Here is a 19,925-nt window from a genome sequence, read left to right as displayed (position 1 = left end):
ATTTTACACAAAATTTACCAACAGTAACACTCAGAAATAAACCCAGAGCTGGATTAGGACTGGAGTTTAAAGCAGGACTTTGTTTTTCAGGCGCAGTCAGGAGACTTTTCCTTCAGGACTCGTCCTGTGTCTCCGGTGAGTCTCTATCACTGTTAACGTTACACCTGCAGCTACTAACTAACTAACTAATTAACTATCACCCCCAGTATACCTTTACTGTAACCCTTTCAGACCCGCTCAGAGCGCTTATTTTAAAATCTCAGATTTACTGATACATGCACAACATTTAACTAAACCAGCTTTAGGGTTTTGAGTCAACGCTCATTTCTGAAGAGATTTCTCTTGAGTATCCACAGTGCACTCTGTGGAATTTATTTACCTTGTTTAGCTAAGATATGGTTAGATAGCCAGCATATATTGTAAAGGAGCTAGTGAAATGATTTAACACTTATTTGTATTGTGTATTTTCCTGTTCTTTTTGGATTTAGACTTGAAGGGAAGGAAATTACTCTCAAAAAATATGTGCATATTATGTTTTTGATGACCCTTTATTTGATCACAAGGAGAGATTCATAACAAATGTGGTTATAATTTTAGGTAAACGTTATATATACAATTTGAAATTTGCTAATAATAATAATTATAATAATAATACTAAAAACGAGGCAGTAATGAGCTGACATATGATTGTCTGCAGTGGCAGGGTGAAGAGCCAGCCGCCTGGGAGGAGCCCCAGCCATGTCAGCCCGGTTCCCTCGAGATGGAGCGGAGGGCCCGCATTAAGATGGTGAGCACAATAAACAATTAAAGTATAGTCAAGTATCATTGTCATACATCTCTGTTTTAGCAGCATCACTAATACATACAGCTCTGCTTTCACTAAATCTTTATTTACATGGAATTTTATTTTTAATAGTGGATAGAAGGTCAGATGGAGGGACTCCTGCCCACCTCCCACCCAGAGCCTGCGTTGCTTTCAACCACACCTGCAAGGTATCACAGCCTCATTACCTGCCGCTCTACCACCCGGACACCTCCTATTCCTTCTTTCTGATTCTGATTTTCCACCTCGGCACCTCCCATTTTGTCTTTCAGGTATGGCTGTAAGACTCTGGTGGCGGTTGCGGAGGCAGAACCCTGGGACAGGCTGGACACTACTGGTCTAGTTGCAAAGGTAAGAGTTTGCAGTTTATTCTGTATCCTCTCAAACAATCTTCCAACGATTGGAGATTTAAAGTTTTTAGGACACACACATACAGTATTCCCTTACACACAAATACACACTATACACTTAAAGTATCCAGCTTTGTGCTTCTGTGTGTCTTATTACTCCTTTGCTACTGTAATACTGTCAATTTCCCCACTTTTGCACTCATAAGCAATTATCTTGTCTCATCTGTGCTTGGACAGTGGGAGGAAGCCCCGATCACGTCCTTCACCACCACCTACCACCCGGAGACATTCAGCCAGTAAGACACTGCACTATCACCCACCATCAACACTCAAATAATCTCCTTAACACCTTGCCACCAACAGAAGGACCTCTGTTTCTCATTTCAGGTCAGATGGCCTGATGCTGGTGGCAGAGGCGGATCCCTTTTACAGGCTCGACACCACTGGACCAGTGCATAGGATTCACCCACGTCCAGCTGCACAGGTAAGAGTTTGCAGTTAGTTCTACATCCTCTCTATCTCTCTACTATCTTTAAACTATTGAATATCTAAAAGTTTTAGGAAACCCATTCAGTTTTTTACCTCCTCCCCTTCTTCTAGGCTGTGGCTGACAACAGTGAAGAGGAGGAGATGATGGAGCAAGCTCCTATAACCCAGGTCAGTCTGTAAAACTGTCTCCATATCCATAATGAAAATCGTATATTGCTGTTCCCTTGCTGCTGTAATGCTGTCAATTTTCCCCCTGTTGGAATCATAAGCAATTATGTTATCTTGTTTTATCTATTTTTGAGCAGTGGGAGGAGGCAGAGTTAGCGTCCCTGACCGCCACCTTCCACTCGGAGACATCCAGCCAGTAAGTCACTGCACTATCGCCCATAATTAACATGCACATCATCTCTTAAACACCTTGCCACCAACATTAAGACCTCAATTTTCTCTTGTTTCAGGTCAGGTGCTGTCCTGGTGCTGGTTGCAGAGGCAGATCCCTCTCACAGGCTGGACACCGAGCCTGAGTCTGAGCCAGTGCCAGTTGCACAGGTAAGAGTTAGGAATAAATTTTGCTGTCAGCTATAGAAGAGGTACATGCAGTATCAGCTTGTTTAGATATGTTCCATGTATGACCCATTACTGTATCTCATTTAGTAATAATGTTTTTATTTAGTGGTATAACAATACAGCAATTCTTAAGAAGAGGTTTTAAACACCATTTTATTATGTTTCATTTTCTTTAAAGTTATAAACTTATTTGTGCAGTGAAATTATTAGTAAGGTGTCTTTCTTTCACTCTGTTTTCATACATTTGAAGGTCTACAGTTCTTTGGTAAACCCCTCTATTTTTTTTACTCTGTCTCTTATAGGCTGAGGGGGATCTGGAGAGCAGCGTGGAGGTCATGGTGGAGAGCAAAGAAACAGCCCCTCCAAAAAAGGTCAGAGTTTAGTTTTACCTAAAGCAGCAAACAAACGTATTAATGGGATTTTATAGCAATATTCTATTGTATGTCTTGTTTGTCTACTATTCTATTGCATGTCTATGGGATGTATATCAGAGGGTTTTACACCATGTCTTATGTTATTCTGTATTGATGTTTCTCTGCAGAGAGGATGGCTACAGCGCTGCCTGAGACTCCTGAGGAGGGCAGCCTCTCCCTTACTTTCCTGCTGTCCTTATAGGGTAAATTAATATAGAGACTAGATAGATAAATGGACAAAACAATAAAAAGGGGAGGACAGCTCAATAGAAAGGGGGAGGACAGATAAAAAAAGGGGAGAGAGATCAGTAGAAAGGGGGAGGACAGATCAAGATCAATAGAAAAGGGGAGAACAGATCAATAGAAAAGGGGAGGACAGATCAGTAGAAAGGTGGAGGACAAATCAATAGAAAAAGGGAGGACAGATCAATAGAAAAAGGGAGGACAGATCAATAAAAAGGGGAGGACAGCTCAATAGAAAGGGGGAGGACAGGTCAATAAAAAATGGGAGGACGGATCAATAGAAAGGGGGAGGACAGATAAAAAAAGGGGAGAGAGATCAGTAGAAAGGGGGAGGACAGATCAATAGAAAGGGGAGGACAAATCAATAGGAAGGGGGAGAACAGATCAATAGAAAGGGGGAGGTCGGATCAATAGAAAAGGGGAGGACAAATCAATAGATCAATAGAAAGGGGGAGGTCAGATCAATAGAAAAAGGGAGGACAGATCAATAAAAAGGGAGGGGGCAGATGAATAGAAAGGGGGAGGTCAGATCAATAGAAAAGGGGAGGACAAATCAATAGAAAGGGGGAGGACAAATCAATAGATCAATAGAAAGGGGGAGGACAAATCAATAGAAAAGGGGAGGACAAATCAATAGATCAATAGAAAGGGGGAGGACAAATCAATAGAAAGGGGGAGGACAAATCAATAGAAAGGGGGAGGACAAATCAATAGAAAGGGGGAGGACAAATCAATAGAAAGGGGGAGGACAAATCAATAGATCAATAGAAAGGGGGAGGACAAATCAATAGATCAATAGAAATGGGGAGGATAGATTGAAATGGGGGTAGATAGGTAGATAGAAAGGGGGAGGGCAGATAGGTAGATAGAGAGCGGGGTCAGATAGGTAGATAGAGAGGGGGAGGGCAGATGGGTAGAAAGAGAGGGGTAGGGCAGATAGGTAGATAGAGAGGGGGGAGGATAGATTGAAAGGAGGTAGATGGGTAGATAGAGAGGGGGAGGGCAGATAGATAGATATAAAGGGGGCAGATATGTAGATAAAAGGGGGTGGGCAGATAGGTAGATAAAAAGGGGCAGGATAGATAAATAGAAAGGAGGAGGATAGATTGAAAGGGATTAGATAGGTAGATAGAAAGGGGAAGGGCAGATAGGTAGATAGAAAGGGGGAGGGCAGATAGCTAGATAGAGAGGGGAAGGATAGATTAAAAGGGGTTAGATAGGTAGATAGAAAGGGGAAGGGCAGATAGGTAGATAGAGAGTGCAGATAGGTAGCTAGAATGGGGGAGGGTAGATAGGTAGGTAGATAGAGGGGGAGGATAGATTGAAAGGAGGTAGATGGGTAGATAGAGAGGGGGAGGGCAGATAGGTAGATAGAGGGCAGATAGGTAGATATAAATGGGGGGCTGATAGGTAGATAAAAGGGGGGGGCAGATAGGTAGATAGAGAGGGGGAGGATAGATTGTAAGGGGGTAGATGGGTGGATAGAGAGGGGGAGGGGAGATAGGTAGATAGTAGGGGGGAGGGCAGATAGGTAGATATAAATGGGGGGGCAGATAGGTAGATAGAAAGTGGCAGGATAGATAAATAAAAGGGGAGGGTAGATTGAGAGGGGGAGGGCAGATGGGTAGATAAAGAGGGGGAGGGCAGATAGGTAGGTGGATAGAGAGGGGGCGGGCAGATAGGTAGATAGAGGTGGGGCAGATAGGTAGATAGAAAGGGGGAGGGCAGATAGGTAGATAGAAACGGGGGAGGATAGATTGAAAGGGGGTAAATGGGTAGATAGAGAGGGGAGGGCATTTAGGTAGATAGAGAGGGGGAGGGCAGAAAGAAAGGGGACGGGCAGATAGGTAAATAGAGAGGGGACGGGCAGATAGGTAGATAGAGGGGGGCAGATAGGTAGATAGAAAGGGGGAGGGCAGATAGGTAGATAGAGAGGGGGAGGATAGATTGAAAGGGGGCAGATAGGTAGATAGAAAGGGGGAGGGCAGATAGGTAGATAATAAAGGGGAGGATAGATTGAAACGGGGTAGATGGGTAGATAGAGAGGGGGAGGGGAGATAGGTAGATAGAGAGGGAGCGGGCAGATAGGTAGATACAGGGGGGCAGATAGGTAGATAGAAAGGGGGAGGGCAGATAGGTAGATAGAGAGGGGGCGGGCAGATAGGTAGATACAGGGGGGCAGATAGGTAGATAGAAAGGGGGAGGGCAGATAGGTAGATAGAAAGGGGGAGGTCAGATAGGTAGATAGAGAGGGGGAGGATAGATTGAAAGGGGGCAGATAGGTAGATAGAAAGGGGGAGGGCAGATAGGTAGATAAAGGGGAGGATAGATTGAAACGGGGTAGATGGGTAGATAGAGAGGGGGAGGGGAGATAGGTAGATAGAGAGGGGGCGGGCAGATAGGTAGATTGAAAGGGAGTAGATGGGTAGATAGCGAGAGGGAGGGCAGATAGGTAGATATAAAGGGGCAGGATAGATGAATAGAAAGGGGGAGGGTAGATAAATAGAAAGGGAGGGTAGATTGAGAGGGGGAGGGCAGATGGTAGATAGAAAGGGGGAGGATAGATTGAAAGGGGGTAAATGGGTAGATAGAGAGGGGGAGGGCAGATAGGTAGATAGAGAGGAGGCGGGCAGATAGATAGACAGAGGGGGGCAGATAGGTAGATAGAAAGGGGAAGGGCAGATAGGTAGATAGAAAGGGGGAGGGCAGATAGGTAGATAGAGGGGGGGATAGATTGAAAGAGGGTAGATGGGTAGAAAGAGAGGGGAGGGCAGATAGGTAGATAGTAAGGGGGAGGGCAGATAGGTAGATATAGAGGGGGGCAGATAGGTAGATGGAAAGGGGCAGGATAGATTGAAAGGGGGGTAGATGGGTAGAAAAAGAGGGGGAGGGCAGATAGGTAGATAGAAAGGGGAGGATAGATTGAAAGGGGGTAGCTGGATAGATAGAAAGGGGTAGGGCAGATAGGTAGATAGAGAGGGGAGAGCAGATAGGTAGTTAGAAAGGGGGGGATAGATAAATAGAAAGGGGGAGGGGGAGGGCAGATAGGTAGATAGAAAGGAGGGATAGATAAATAGAAAGGGGAGGATAGATTGAAAGGGGTGTAGATGGGTAGATAGAAAGAGGGAGGGCAGATAGGTAGATTGAGAGGTGGAGGGCAGATAGGTAGATTGAGAGGGGGAGGGCAGATAGGTAGATAGTAAGGGGGAGGGCAGATAGGTAGATAGAGAGAGGGGCAGATAGGTAGATAGAGAGGGAGGGCAGATAGGTAGATAGAAAGGGGGAGGGCAGATAGGTAGATAGAAAGGGGGCAGGATAGATTGAAAGGGGGTAGATGGGTAGAAAAAGAGGGGGAGGGCAGATAGGTAGATAGAAAGGGGGGATAGATAAATAGAAAGGGGGAGGGGGAGGGCAGATAGGTAGATAGAAAGGAGGGATAGATAAATAGAAAGGGGGAGGATAGATTGAAAGGGGTGTAGATGGGTAGATAGAAAGAGGGAGGGCAGATAGGTAGATTGAGAGGTGGAGGGCAGATAGGTAGATTGAGAGGGGGAGGGCAGATAGGTAGATAGAGAGGGGGAGAGCAGATAGGTTGAGAGAAAGGGGCGGGATAGATAAATAGAAATGGGGAGGATATATTGAAAGAGGGGTAGATGGTAGATAGAAAGAGGGAGGGCAGATAGGTAGATTGAGAGGTGGAGGGCAGATAGGTAGATTGAGAGGGGGAGGGCAGATAGGTAGATAGAAAGGGGCAGGATAGATACATAGAAATGGGGAGGATAGATTGAAAGGGAGTAGATGGGTAGATAGAAAGAGGGAGGGCAGATAGGTAGATAGAGAGGGGGAGGGTAGATAGGTAGATAGAAAGGGGGAGGACAGATAAATAGAAACGGGAGGATAGATTGAAAGTGGGTTAGATGGGTAGATAGAAAGAGGGAGGGCAAATAGGTAGATAGAGAGGGGAGGGCAGATAGGTAGATAGAAAGGGGCAGGATAGATAGAGAGGGGCAGGATAGATCAATAGAAAGGGCGGTAGATGGGTAGCTAGGTAGATAGAAAGGGGCAGGGCAGATAGGTAGATAGAAAGGGGGAGGATAGATTGAAAGGGGGTAGATGGGTAGATAGAAAGGGGGAGGGCAGATAGTTAGATTGAAAGGGGCAGGATAGATAGATTGAAAGGTGGGTAGATAGGTAGATAGAAAGGGGGGAGGGCAGATAAGTAGATAGAAAGGGGGAGTATGCTATGTTCTAAGTTATAAAAAAAAAAATCTAAATAAATTCTAGCTACATGTCTCGAAAGACAGAGACCGTGGAGGAGCGAGGACTGAACCCACAAACCCAGGGCTCTGAAACTGTGCTACACATGGATTTACCCAGATTTACTCGGATTACTAAATTAATATACAGACACAGTTTTGTAATATACAGCTCTATAGATAACTAAGACACCACTTCAGTTTCTGAATGTTTTTTTTTCTTCAGATTTTGCTATTTATAGGTATATATTTGAGGAAATCTACTGACGTTTCTCCCAAATTTCAAATAAAAATATTGTCATGGGAGCAAGTTTTAAGAGTTCAGAAATCAATATTTTGTGGAATAACCCTGGTTTCAATCACAGTTTTCATGCATCTTGGCATGTTCTCCTCCATGTTCTTAAACACTGCTTTTGGTTAACTTTGTGCCACTCCTGGTGCAAAGATTCAAGCAGTTCAGCTTGGTTTGATGGCTTGTTATCATCCATCTTTCTCCTAATTATATTCCAGAGGTTTTCAATATGGTAAAATCAAAGAAACTCATCATTTTTAAGGCTCTTTTTTCCAGATTTGTATGAATGAAGATGTTTGAAACTCCCTCAGAGTTGTAGAGTAAATAGGGAGGTAGTTCAAGCCTTTTTTCTTAGACAACAGAGACGCATGGTGGACTTAATGTGAGTTACAACATGAGTGACAACAGCAATACGCCAGTTAATTTAAGCTTTAAAATTGCATTACTTTGAGTCTTTTTTGTGGATCGTATGGTTTCCTCCACGACATTACGTTTTTTATTTTTTACGTAAACATGATATTTTAAAAACTTCCACCAATTAATCGTTAATATCTTTGACGGCCACACTAGATCCAGCCTTAAAACATGCTCATCCGAGGCACACATGGGTATATTCCCCGGTTTCCAGTTGGGCTGCGCCACTGGGCTTATGATCTGGGAGGGTTTTCCCACAGTGGGAGACTAGCATTCTACCGATGATATAAAACCTTACTGGTCCAACATGAATAACATTCTGCCTGAACATTAACTTACTGTATGCATGATAGTGCACAAAATCTACTACCAAAATGTACCAACAACATAAAACCTACAGTCTTTTATATAGCAGTTCAGTTCAGCCACAAGGGGCGCTGCTGCTCTCCACAACAGTCTATGGCTATGAATGTGTTTTACTCAGATCAGTAAAATAACTTTGATTCTGGCACAATCAATACTAGAGACACGTTTCCATTTCTAGGTTATGTTTGCATTTGGCCAAAAAAAAATCTGGTTTATATTTAACAATGATTGTGCTTCATGTTTTTATTGTCGCTCTCTAATTAAAACCATATACAGCTCTGAAAAAAAATTAAAGACCACTTCATTTTCTGAGATTTTGCTATTTATAGGTATATGTTTGAGAAAAATGAACATTTTTGATATATTCTATAAACTACAAACAACATTACTCCCAAATTCCAAGCAAGAAATGAGAAATAACAATCAATATTTAGTGTATTACCCTGTTTTTTAATCACAGTTTTCATGCATCTTGGTATGTTCTCTTCCACCTGGTGCAAAAAAATCAAGCATTTCAGCTTGGTTTGATGGCATGTGATCATCCATCTTTCTCTGGATTACATTCCAGCGGTTTTCCATTTGATAAAATCAAAGAAACTCATCAGCCAAAAATGTTCTTAAATGTGCAGGCAATACAGTGTATAATGGAAGTTTATTCCAAGTCATTTTAGAGCATTTCTCATGGACAATAAATCAAGAATTATCATCAAGAATCATACAGTGGACAGGTATGACGTCACATCAACCTTATAAGTCGGGGTTGCATGAACACTAGGTGAAAAAAATTAACCAGCGTGTTATAACATTTTGCTTGTGTAACTTGACTTCTCGTGATCGCAAATGTGTAGCTTGAGAGCAAAAAAATTAGAGGGATCTGGGAATCGTGTGCGCGCTGAACAAAATATATCTCTCGAGCTTTATCTCCCCCCCCCCTCGGGTGTTTTTATTTCCCTCTGCAATTCACTGCTCTCACAGCTGCGGCTGTTGTTTGTGCTTCAGTTTTTTGTGCTCGAGTTGAAAGGGGTGGTTTTGACAGGTTGGGGGCGGTGTCAGGGTCACCTCGCATGCTATTGGCTGATATCTTCAGGTTTTGTGACGGACCGCCTATTCCCAAGAGCCGGAGGAGGGCACTAAACCCAGACAGACAGCGCCGAAGGGTCGGTCGCTCCAGGCGCTGAACGAGTGAGCCGGTCACTCCGGGCACTAAACCCGGGCAGAGCGTCAGAGAGCGGGTTGTTTAGCTATTAGCATAACTAGTTATATAACTCTCCTGCCCTCCTCTGGCTGTTGTTAATGGGCGGTCCGTCACAAACTCTGGAAATATCAGCCAATAGTATTCGCTGAGGAAGGCGACCTGACCCCGCCCCCAAACTGTCAAAACCACCCATTTCAACTCGAGCAAAAACAGCTGCAGGTAATCTAAATTTTTTTTTGGCTCGCAAGCTTCACCTTTGCGCTCTCGAGAAGTTAATGTACACATGCAAAATACATACATTTTTATCACCAGGTATTTTTGCGCCCCCGGCTTGACACTGACTTGACACCATAGACAGAGCAGCTACAGGGTTCACTTAGAGTAAAGGAAGTAATTTGATCCCTTGCATATTTTGTAACTTTGCCCACTGGCATTTTAACAGATAGAATGTCAAAAATAAAATCCAGACAATGTGATTGTCATATATATATATATACAAAATAACTTTAAAATGCATTTTATTATCACGCATAGTGTCTTCTACATTAAATTAATTGCAAAAATAAGATATGTAATTAAAAGCATTAATAAGAACTACTTAGCATTTGTTACCTGTCTTAACTATAAACTTTACCATGAACTATAATTATTTAAATCCTTTATATATGTATTTTTTTGCATTGTTGTGTGAGTCCAAATCCCATTCATGCTTTTATATTTTTTCATAATAAATCCATAATATTTAAGTTAAAATAGGTTCAGAGTTAAAAAAAAAAAGTCTAAATTGGAGATTCAACAAGCAGCTTTTCATTACTACGTCTCTGCTGTTTGTAACAAACCAACCAACCCGTGTGAAAATCAGGTAAAAATAGCTACAGTTGTGATTATTTTAAGTGTATTTTACACCTTCCTCAGTGCAAATTAATGCACTCGGGGCGCAGGGTTGCCACACAGGCATGCCTGGAGGCAGGGTATGCGGCATCTACGTATAAGATATCTATGGTAATACATTGAGGTTAACTCTCATTTTCTATGCAGCCGAGCATTTACAAAATTAAAGGGACTGAAAAATAAGTTTAAATGATAAAAATATATAAGATAATATAAGATTTAATTAAGAAGAAATAAAGCTAAATTTAGAATAAAAGCATATGATTAGGACCAGCTTAAATATAAAACAATAAAACAAATAAATAAATAGAATAATAAATATATATACACAATTAAAGAAATAGAGGACTAAAACTACGCCAAAATTATAAAAACAATAATGATGGAACTAAAATAAAAAAATAATAAAAAGTATTAAAAAATAAATTAAATAAAAAGGTAAAATGCCAAAAGTAAAACCTTTAATAAAACAAATGAAAGGATAGAATGAATAAAATAAATATAAAGGCTAAAAGTTTAAACATAAAATATAGTGTTATAATTTTTACTAAATAAAATTAATTATGAATTAATGATTACGTCACTTTTAGATATATTTTACAAAACCTGTACTAGCCTGATTACCTTGTTTTGTCATTTTGTCTGTTTGCTAATAAATTAATTCTTTATTTACTTTTTTTTCTATCTTTTTCATTTGAAAGAATTTGAAGAAGTATTTCTGGCGATTTATTTTAATTTATCTATTATTCTTTGTATGTGTGTTTTTTTCAATTACTTGTGTTTGCAATATCTTCTTGTGCCAAATATATATTAAATTACCTAAATAAATAAAGAAATATTATTACTTCTAATATTATTTTTTGTGTAATATATATATTTAGAAAAATAGCAGGGTGCAGGTGGCATTACCATAAATTATTTGGTAATCGCAACGGCAAAGCTTTTATTTTGAAATATGCTGTAAAAGTCCTCTGTAACTTCACGGATTATACACAAACACTGCGAGGCAAGAATAGTGAAATTCATTTTATACGAGGAATGCTGCAAATGTGTAACGGCATGTTAGGCATGTGTAAAATCGGGTAAATAAAGAACAATATTTAAACTGCGTTAGTAGTTAATATTTAGCTACCCGGTTAGTTAGATAGAAAAGCTCTTGTGAACAGTTGCTTACTGACGTTTCGCCAGTTAAGCTAGGACTGTATAGCTAATTTATTTAGTAGCTAGGTAATTTAGAGTTATATTAGTTAAACTGCTAGTCAGTACGATTATGGCACTGATTATCAGCCTTTCTGCTGAGGAGCTTCAGTTAAAGACTGGATTACAGCGCATTTAGCCTCTCGGTGTCTCTAACGTTATATCTGACCCTGCTGCTTGCAGAAGTGAACAGAGGAGTCAAAGTAATTCTTCAGTAAGTACGTTAACGCTGTTTATTAAACTAGATAACTCTAACTAACTTAACTAGCTTGCTTAATGATAACCATGGCAATTGTCGTGAACGCATTGTACAGTACTGTCTACTGTTAATTAGCACTTGTTTTCGAGCTTTACACAGTTGACTTTCATTTACACCTTTTGATCAAAGTTAAAGTCAACTTTATTATCATTCAGACTACACAGTGCAGAGAGTGCACAGCTGTGTGTTTACATGTATATATGTATTTAGTTTTTCACACTGTATAGAATATTGCTATTGAACTGTTTGGGATCCCCTGGTAATCTTTTATGATTTTGTAAATCATTGGTTGTTTGGATCAGCAATTTCAGGTAAATATAACAAAAAATAAAGAGATCACTTCAAAATAACCAGTTTCTCTGATTTAACTATTTATAGGTATGTATTTGAGTAAAATAAACATTGTTGTTTTATTCTATAAGCTACTGATGCCATTTAGAAACAACAACAATATGACAGTTTTATTTAAGAAAGAGTTTAGAATCAATAATTGGCAGAATAACCCAGATATTTAATCACAGCTTTCATGTGTGTCGGCATGCTCTCCCCCAGTCTTTCACACTGATTTTGGGTGTACCACTCCTGATGCAAAAATTAATTTCAATTTCGTTCAGCTTTGTTCGATGGTTTGTCACTAGGACATCCGTCCTTGATTACATTCCAGAGGTTTTCATGGGGTTCAGGGCTGGAGATTGTGCAGGCCATGAAACTCTTGATCTAGTGGTCCTTCATCCACACCTTGATTGACCTAGCTGTGCAGAATTGAGTATTGTCCTGCTTGAAAAAACAGTCCTCAGAGTTGGGGAACATTGCCAGAGCAATGAGGAAGCAAGTGTTTTTCCAGAATAATCTTTTATGCGGATTGATTTAATGCGTCATTCGCAAAGAGTAAAACTTAAATCAAAGAAATGGAAATGGAAATGAAAGCAACTCACTCCATCAGCGGGTTTATTCTCTAGAGACACACTTCATGTACATTCTAATACAGGAGTACTGTTTATTTATTACATTTAACAGTTCACAAAATAAAATGTTTAATCTAGTTTGTGCCAAAGTAATTGAATCTGTTATATTCAGTAAATAACAGCAAATAAATGTAGAGAAAATGTGTATTTAAGTTTGTTTCTCGTACATAGGCCTTTCACAATTATCGACTTATCGTTTAATAAATGACATGACCTCAATCATTTTAATAATCGTGATATCTATTGTGTCCTTTGTGTTTGCACTTACAAAATGCACTTACATATACTGTCACATATGTTGCCTCAGCATTCCATTCACCATCAGCGACCATATATCTCGAGTGAAGGCTGTGGCAGGGTCTTTATGCCGGTTCAATGCGGGCCAGCTGGGACAGACCGGGGATGTACGTCATGGTGTGGGGCAAACACACGGTTCCCCTGCCTCTGCACTGTGCAGTGTGTATGTATATATACTGTAGTACACACTGAAAAACCTACTAAAACCTACTTTGGTCCAAGCTGGAACGTTTTTAGGTTCCAAAATTAGGTGCATAAAAAGGAATGGAAAGTTTATTTTCATTCCTTTGTTATGATATTATGTTATAATTTTATTGGTACCAAATTAGTCGTCTAAACAATATGCCAACAATATCGTTAATCGCAATAATTTCTGAGACAAAATATTGATCGCAAAAAATAGTTGTCGTGACAGGCCTACTTGTACAGGATTAAAACATAAACACAGCAATTGAACTGGGGTTGCGCTCTTTATTGTATGTCATGGCTTTAGGTGTGCTGTATAAATGGTCTAAAGTTTGTGCATAGATATAAGAAATATGCATAAAATTCATGCTAATTCTTACATACACAATGTATGTACAGGTTAGACACACTGCCAGTGTTCTGAGCTTCTGCTGGCATTAGTCAGTGTGTAGCTGGGTGTTATCAGAGGTGAGCATGTGTTGGGTTCTGGGCGGTGCTGTGTGGTTATTGTGCTAACTCACTCTCAGAGACAGTTATACACAGACCTATTGCTACTCACACTCTCACACTACTAAACCTCCACTGATCCTCTGGATTTACACCACTTACTGATCTATATACAGCTGCAGGTGAGCCATATCTCATATATCAAACTGCCTTAAATAAAAATAAAATAAATTAAATACAGCTCTGGGAAAAATTAAGAAACCACTTCAGTTTCTGAATCAGTTTCTGTCATTTTATGTATAGGTTTGAGTAAAATATAAACTACAGACAACATTTCTTCCACATTTCAAATAAAATATTGTCTATTAGAGCATGTATTTGCAGAAAATGAGAAATGGCTTAAGTAAAAAAAAAAGATGCTGAGCTTTCAGACCTCAAAAAATGCAAAGAAAACACGTTTATATTCATTAGGTTCGTTAGGTTAAGAGTTCAAAGATATCAATATTTGATGGAATAACCCTGGTTTTAATCGTAGTTTTAGTGCATCTTGGCATGTTCTCCTCCACCAGTCTTACACACTGCTTTTGGATAACTTTATGCCTTTACTCCTGGTGCAAAGATTCAAGCAGTTCAGTTTGGTTTGATGGATTTTGATCATCCATCTTCCTCTTGATTATATTCCAGAGGTTTTTAATTTGGTAAAATCAAAAATCAAAGTGGTCTCTTATTTTTTTCCAGAGCTGTGTATTGTGTATGTTTTATCTGTAATTAATTTTATATACCCAAATAAGCATACAGTTAGTGGTCTTTGAGAGTGTTGAAAGTTAAATAATTAAATACCTATAATATTGATATTAAACTTGCATCTAACTTGTGCAATATAACTTTAAAAAATATCTTGTTGAATACTGAAACAGTGAGTATTTTCGGTTTCTTTATAGTGTTTATGGAACTATTCATAAAAATATTTAATTTTGTAAAGTGAGCCGTGTTAAATTTGTTAGCGTATCTATTTTTAATAATAATTTTTCTATTGCTTACATGCTTCAGCTATTTTTCTGATAATAAAGTCAGATTTTTTCATATGTTGTGTAACTTAGTGGGACAAAGTAAACCAATACTAATCAAAGCCTTAATTTAAAGCCTTATTGTTTTATATTATATGTACTCCTAACAGTACAGTAACTCAAAAACCTACATTAAAGCCCAGTCATCAAAATAATAATAAAAATATCGTGATAAAGTTTCGACAGCCCAAATTTTTATTGATTAACTAACTGTAGCCATATTTTAATATTTTTTCTGTTTGCAGACAACTGCCAAAATGAACGTCCTCCTATTAAAAGAGCCTCGGGAGAGTGAGAGTGGACCAGACCCCTATATAAAGGTAAGACCCGGTATATACCAGCAGTTTTTTTTCTCTCTGTAATAAACCTGGATGTTTATTTCTGTATTTATTTCACTATAATAATCACCTTTTAACTAGTTTCTGATTGTTTTGCAGGAGTTGGCACTGTATGGACACTCCGCTACACTGATCCCTGTACTTTCCTTTAAGTTTGTGTCATTAAATGTATTGTCAGATAAGGTGAGTATTGAACTCTTGTATTCCAACTTACACACACTGTACACAAATTCAGTAATAATAACGTAATACTGTAGGGCTGCAGCTAATGATATGTTTTGTTTTTATCAGCTAATGTAATGATGCTCTTATAATTGTTTACCTGCAGCTTTTTCAGCCGGAGAAGCACGGTGGGCTCATCTTCACGAGTCCGAGAGCAGTGGAGGCTGTGAAAATGTGCCTGGAGTCCAGCAGCCGGAGATCAGGTCAGTGGAATGGTCTTAATCCTGATTCATGAGCTGCTGAAGCTCCCAGTATCATTTATGCTAATACAACAACAGATCACATTAAATTAAATTACAATTCTGAGTTAATACAATTTAATGCATAAATTAAATTAGATAACAAAATGAAAAATGTAAATAACTGAATAATAAATTAACAATTAAACAATTGATATTAGTTGTAATGTTTAAAAAACAAATTAAGGAGAAATATGTCACCTTCATAGTATTGATGAGGAACTGACTCATAAAACAAATTATTTATTTTCATACTCATAATGAATGTTAGTTAGACAGCTCTGGGGAAAAATTAGTTTCTTTGATTTTTACCAACTTCTTTGGTTGAACTGCTGTAATTTTTGCACCAGGAGTGGCATAAAGTTATCAAAAACAGTGTGTAAGACTGGGGGAGGAAAACATGCCAAGATGCATGAAAACTGTGATTAAAAACCAGGGTTATTCCACCAAATATTTATTTTTGAACTCTTAAAACGTTATGAATTTAATCTTGTTTTCTTTGCATGATTTTGAAGGTTTGAAAACTCCAAATCTTTTTTGTTATTTGAGCCATTTCTCATTTTATGCAAATAAATGCTTTAAATTACAATATTTTATTTGGAATTGGGGAAAAAATCGTAGTTTGTAATTTATAGAATAAAACAACAGTGCTCATTTTACATAAACATATACCTAGTGGTCTCTCAATTTTTTCCAGAGCTGTATGTGTATGTTGGAGTGATGCAGAGTAACCACTGGGTGTCACTGTTGTCCATCTATATTCAGAAGCTCAGCTCCAAGGAACATGAGGAATCATGCAGTAACTTAAAATGTTAAACAAACCACAATACTCTGTGAAGAATTTAGGTGCACTTATCTGGGGTTAAGCTGTTAACTAGCGGTTTCTGAGGCTGCACTTTTAAAGTGAATTTTTCGGATTCACTGACCTCCATTTCTTACAGTACTTTTTTTTGCACTAAAAGGGACACTTAAAATACTTTAATTTTCCCAATAGTCATCAGTGCGCCTCATAATCCAGGTCGCCTTACGTATAAATTTTACCAGTCAGGTTGTGAGGAACAGTAAAGCTATTTCACTGAAGTACAAGTGCTATACAGGCCTTTTAGTTTAGTACTCCAGCAAGTTAAAACAAGTTCTGTAGGACAAATCTCTAGCTAATAGCACCCTGACTTACCAGAACACTCAGGGTTTTTCAGTGTAGTGCTGTCGGGCGGCGTTTACTAGCGCTGCTGCTAACCACGCTAAAATACTGTAAATCTAAGCTTACTGTATATAAACGGAAGCACTTTACCCAAATAAACAGTTTTCAGGAGCGAAATCTGTTGTAGATTAACAATCAGAACTCATTTGACTTTGAAATTACTTTCATTTTAAGAATTATAGGTTTCTCTACTTACAGTTTAAAAAATACAGTTTTGTTTACTCTGCCCACAGGACAAGTGGCAAGATCTGCTGAATTGGAAGGAAAATATGGCGACACCCCTGTTCCTTACTTCTGTCGCTTAAAATGCGCGTTATAGTCCGATGTGCCTTACATATGAAAATAGACCTGAAAATATGCGTTTATCGATAGTTTATACAGTATTTTTTTTTTTTTTAGTTAGTTAGTTGAGTAGTTCTTGCCATAGTATAGATTAGAACATTACTCAAACAGGACTATTCTATGCATACCAACTCTACCTCTTCATAACTTTAAAACTGATGCTCTCAAACACATTAAGAAACAACTAATTCAAGTAATTAACTCTTGACGAGTTCAGCACACCTGTTAACTGAAAGCCATTGCAGGTGACTCTACCTCATGAATATGCCAAGATGTACAAAACTGTCAGCTAAGTAAGATAATCTAAAATATAAATCATATTGTGCTTTGTTTAACACTTTTTGTTTACTAAATACTTCCAAGAGTTGTTCTGCATTGTTTGACTAGAGGTTGACTTTAGTATTAATTTACAATAAAGTACACTTTTAAATAATGAACAAAACACTAATTTTAATTTTGACTGGTACTGTAACTCTCTGAACACACAATAAATCAGAACAGTCCTCATGATCCCTCTAGTAAGCAGATCAGTACTATCAGATATTTTGTAATGTTTATGTTTTTTTCTGTTTCAGAGTGGGATGCTGTGAAAGATCAGTGGAACAGGAAGTCAGTGTATGTGGTGGGAAAAGCTACAGCATCGTTAGGTAAGTCCAGTGCTGTTATGGTTGGCCACATGGCAAAAGTCTTGGGATAGCATGCAACCTGATCATGCAGTGTTAATTCAGGGTATGGCTTGGGAACGCCCACCTCTGTATAAGTGTTCTGGTGTAATCTATGAATGAGCGAGGCTGAAAAGTGGATGCAGAAGGATTTAACTAGTCTCAGTCTGCAGCTGCTCACTCTTCAGCGTATGGAGGAGATTTAACCCACAGCTACTGTAAACTGTAGGATACGGACAGAAAAGAAGAGCTTCTAACCAGCAGCCCTATGTGACACCTCAGCTACAACCCTGTCGCACACAGTGGAGCATAACTAACAGATATGGATTTAGGGTTATGGTTTAAAGTGTGGATTTTGGGGTTAGACAGCATTGGAGGTTTTTGGTTAATAATTCAAAATCAGTGATCCCAAAGGGAAGTGCAGACCTAACTTCTAACTCCTTCATATAAACAGAATTTGTTCTCTGAGTGTCATTCTACCAAATAGAAACTCTCTCCTGTTATTGGCACTCGCTGCTGTTACTAAAACTCACTCCTGTTACTGGAACTGACACCACTTTTATTTGAACTCACTCCTGTTATTGGAACTCGCACCTCTTTCATTGAAACTCACTACTGTTACTGGCACTCACTCTGGTTACTGGAACTCCCTCCTCTTTTATTGGAACTTACTGTTACTGGCACTCACTCCTGTTACTGGCAATTTTTCCTGTTACTGAAACTCACTCCTCTTTTACTGGAACTCACTCCTGTTACGTTTTATCTTATGAGTAACAAGACTGTAAGTAACAGGATTTTAGATTTTAGCATAGAATTAGCAATAAACTTGAAAAATAGCTAAATGGCGGCTATGCTAATAGCATGAGTACAATGAGCGCATTCTAGTGATTTTTCAAATTTTTTATTTTAAAAATAAATGAATATGATCTAAGAATTGATTCAGGCAACAGGAAAGAGTGTTGAGATTGACCTCCTCAGTCATCGTTACAATAAGATCAAATATACAGTAAAACAAATAATAATAAAGGAACTTCATTTTGGTCTTCAGAAGAACCAGCTGATGTAACTTCCTGTTGTAGATGTGACTTGTAGAATGTTCCAGATGTTTCAGATCAGGAAATGTGTTACAGTAACAGGACACAACTAAAATGTGTATTTTAACTTAAATATTATGGATTAATTATGAAAGAAATATTTTTAAGTCACAAAACAATGCAAAAAAATACATATCTGAAGAAATTATTAGTTATATTTAATGATAAAGTTTATAGTTAGAGAGTGGGGACAGGTAGTTTTTATTAATGTTTTTAATTACATATCTTACTTTTGCAATTAGGTCAATTTACAAGACACTATGCTTAATAATAAAATGCATTTATTTTCAAGTTATTTCTTATGCACATTTATACATGTAATTTCCTGGAGACAGAAATGGCACAGATTCGGTGGAATGTGCCATATAACGCATGTCTGATCTCATCTGATCTCTGCTACATCTGACTAATATACAGCAGCTTTAATAGCTACTCAATGAAACTGCTGTAAATTCAATTACATACTCGTAGCACTCAGGATGATCTGCTGCGGGGCCGGGGCTCACGCTTACACCTCGCCAGGATTCACACGTCCCCGCTGCGCCCCACTTTACTACATTAGCTAATGAGCTGCTAATTAGAGTGGCCTTGTGTGAGTATGTATGTGTGTGTACAAGAGTGCATAAGTGTGTAGGAGACTGTGTATGTGTGTGTGTGTGATTGTACGTATAAAGCTGCACCTGCAGGAGAGTACTGGTGTACTTTAGCTGCAGCTGGATCAGTTTTACTGCAGGCTGTGTGGGTTTTTACCTGCTTTACAACCCAATCCTCACACAATACCACTCACCCGTGCCACCTGAGGAGCTTGTTAAAAGCTTTTTATAGCTGGTGATTACACAGGTGGTCGGCTTTCTGTTGGTTTAGAGCCGTTATATTGGTGAAAAAAGCTAAATGAGGTTTTCTGCAGCTTTTCTTTCAGTAAGATGATTGGCTGATATATACATTTATTAATACATCACATAAAATGGTTTAGGCTATTTTCACATTACAAGACACATTGCTCGAATCAGATTTTTTGCTCAGATAGAGCGTCTTACATGCACACATTGATATGTGTATAAACGTCGCCTGCTAGTTGAGAAACGACTCGCAGCTTTATAAAGGTGAAAT

The 19,925-nt window shown here is 38.8% G+C and overlaps 1 protein-coding gene across 3 annotated transcripts in view; it reads left to right on the top strand.

The window, feature by feature from the left end:
* uros (uroporphyrinogen III synthase) overlaps positions 1-19,925 on the top strand; it is a 29,812-nt gene that overhangs the window by 251 nt on the left and 9,636 nt on the right. For 2 of the 3 annotated variants that reach the window (XM_049464736.1, XM_049464735.1), the window contains exons 2-16: positions 91-135; positions 698-787; positions 917-993; positions 1,096-1,174; positions 1,411-1,469; positions 1,561-1,657; positions 1,774-1,830; positions 1,968-2,026; positions 2,121-2,211; positions 2,532-2,600; positions 2,771-2,845; positions 14,963-15,037; positions 15,155-15,238; positions 15,384-15,480; positions 17,635-17,706. In XM_049464736.1, the coding sequence (XP_049320693.1) occupies positions 91-135; positions 698-787; positions 917-993; positions 1,096-1,174; positions 1,411-1,469; positions 1,561-1,657; positions 1,774-1,830; positions 1,968-2,026; positions 2,121-2,211; positions 2,532-2,600; positions 2,771-2,845; positions 14,963-15,037; positions 15,155-15,238; positions 15,384-15,480; positions 17,635-17,706 (1,126 nt within the window). Of the gene's footprint in view, positions 1-90; positions 136-697; positions 788-916; positions 994-1,095; positions 1,175-1,410; positions 1,470-1,560; positions 1,658-1,773; positions 1,831-1,967; positions 2,027-2,120; positions 2,212-2,531; positions 2,601-2,770; positions 2,846-12,600; positions 13,181-14,962; positions 15,038-15,154; positions 15,239-15,383; positions 15,481-17,634; positions 17,707-19,925 lie in introns of those variants that run through there. The other variant, XM_049464737.1, reaches the window with a different exon arrangement.

This window comes from Astyanax mexicanus, chromosome 15 (assembly GCF_023375975.1).
Source record: "Astyanax mexicanus isolate ESR-SI-001 chromosome 15, AstMex3_surface, whole genome shotgun sequence".
NCBI classification, from domain to species: domain Eukaryota; kingdom Metazoa; phylum Chordata; class Actinopteri; order Characiformes; family Acestrorhamphidae; genus Astyanax; species Astyanax mexicanus.
The sequence above is the reverse complement of the archived record's forward strand: the minus strand, read 5'-3'. Positions and strand labels throughout refer to the sequence as shown.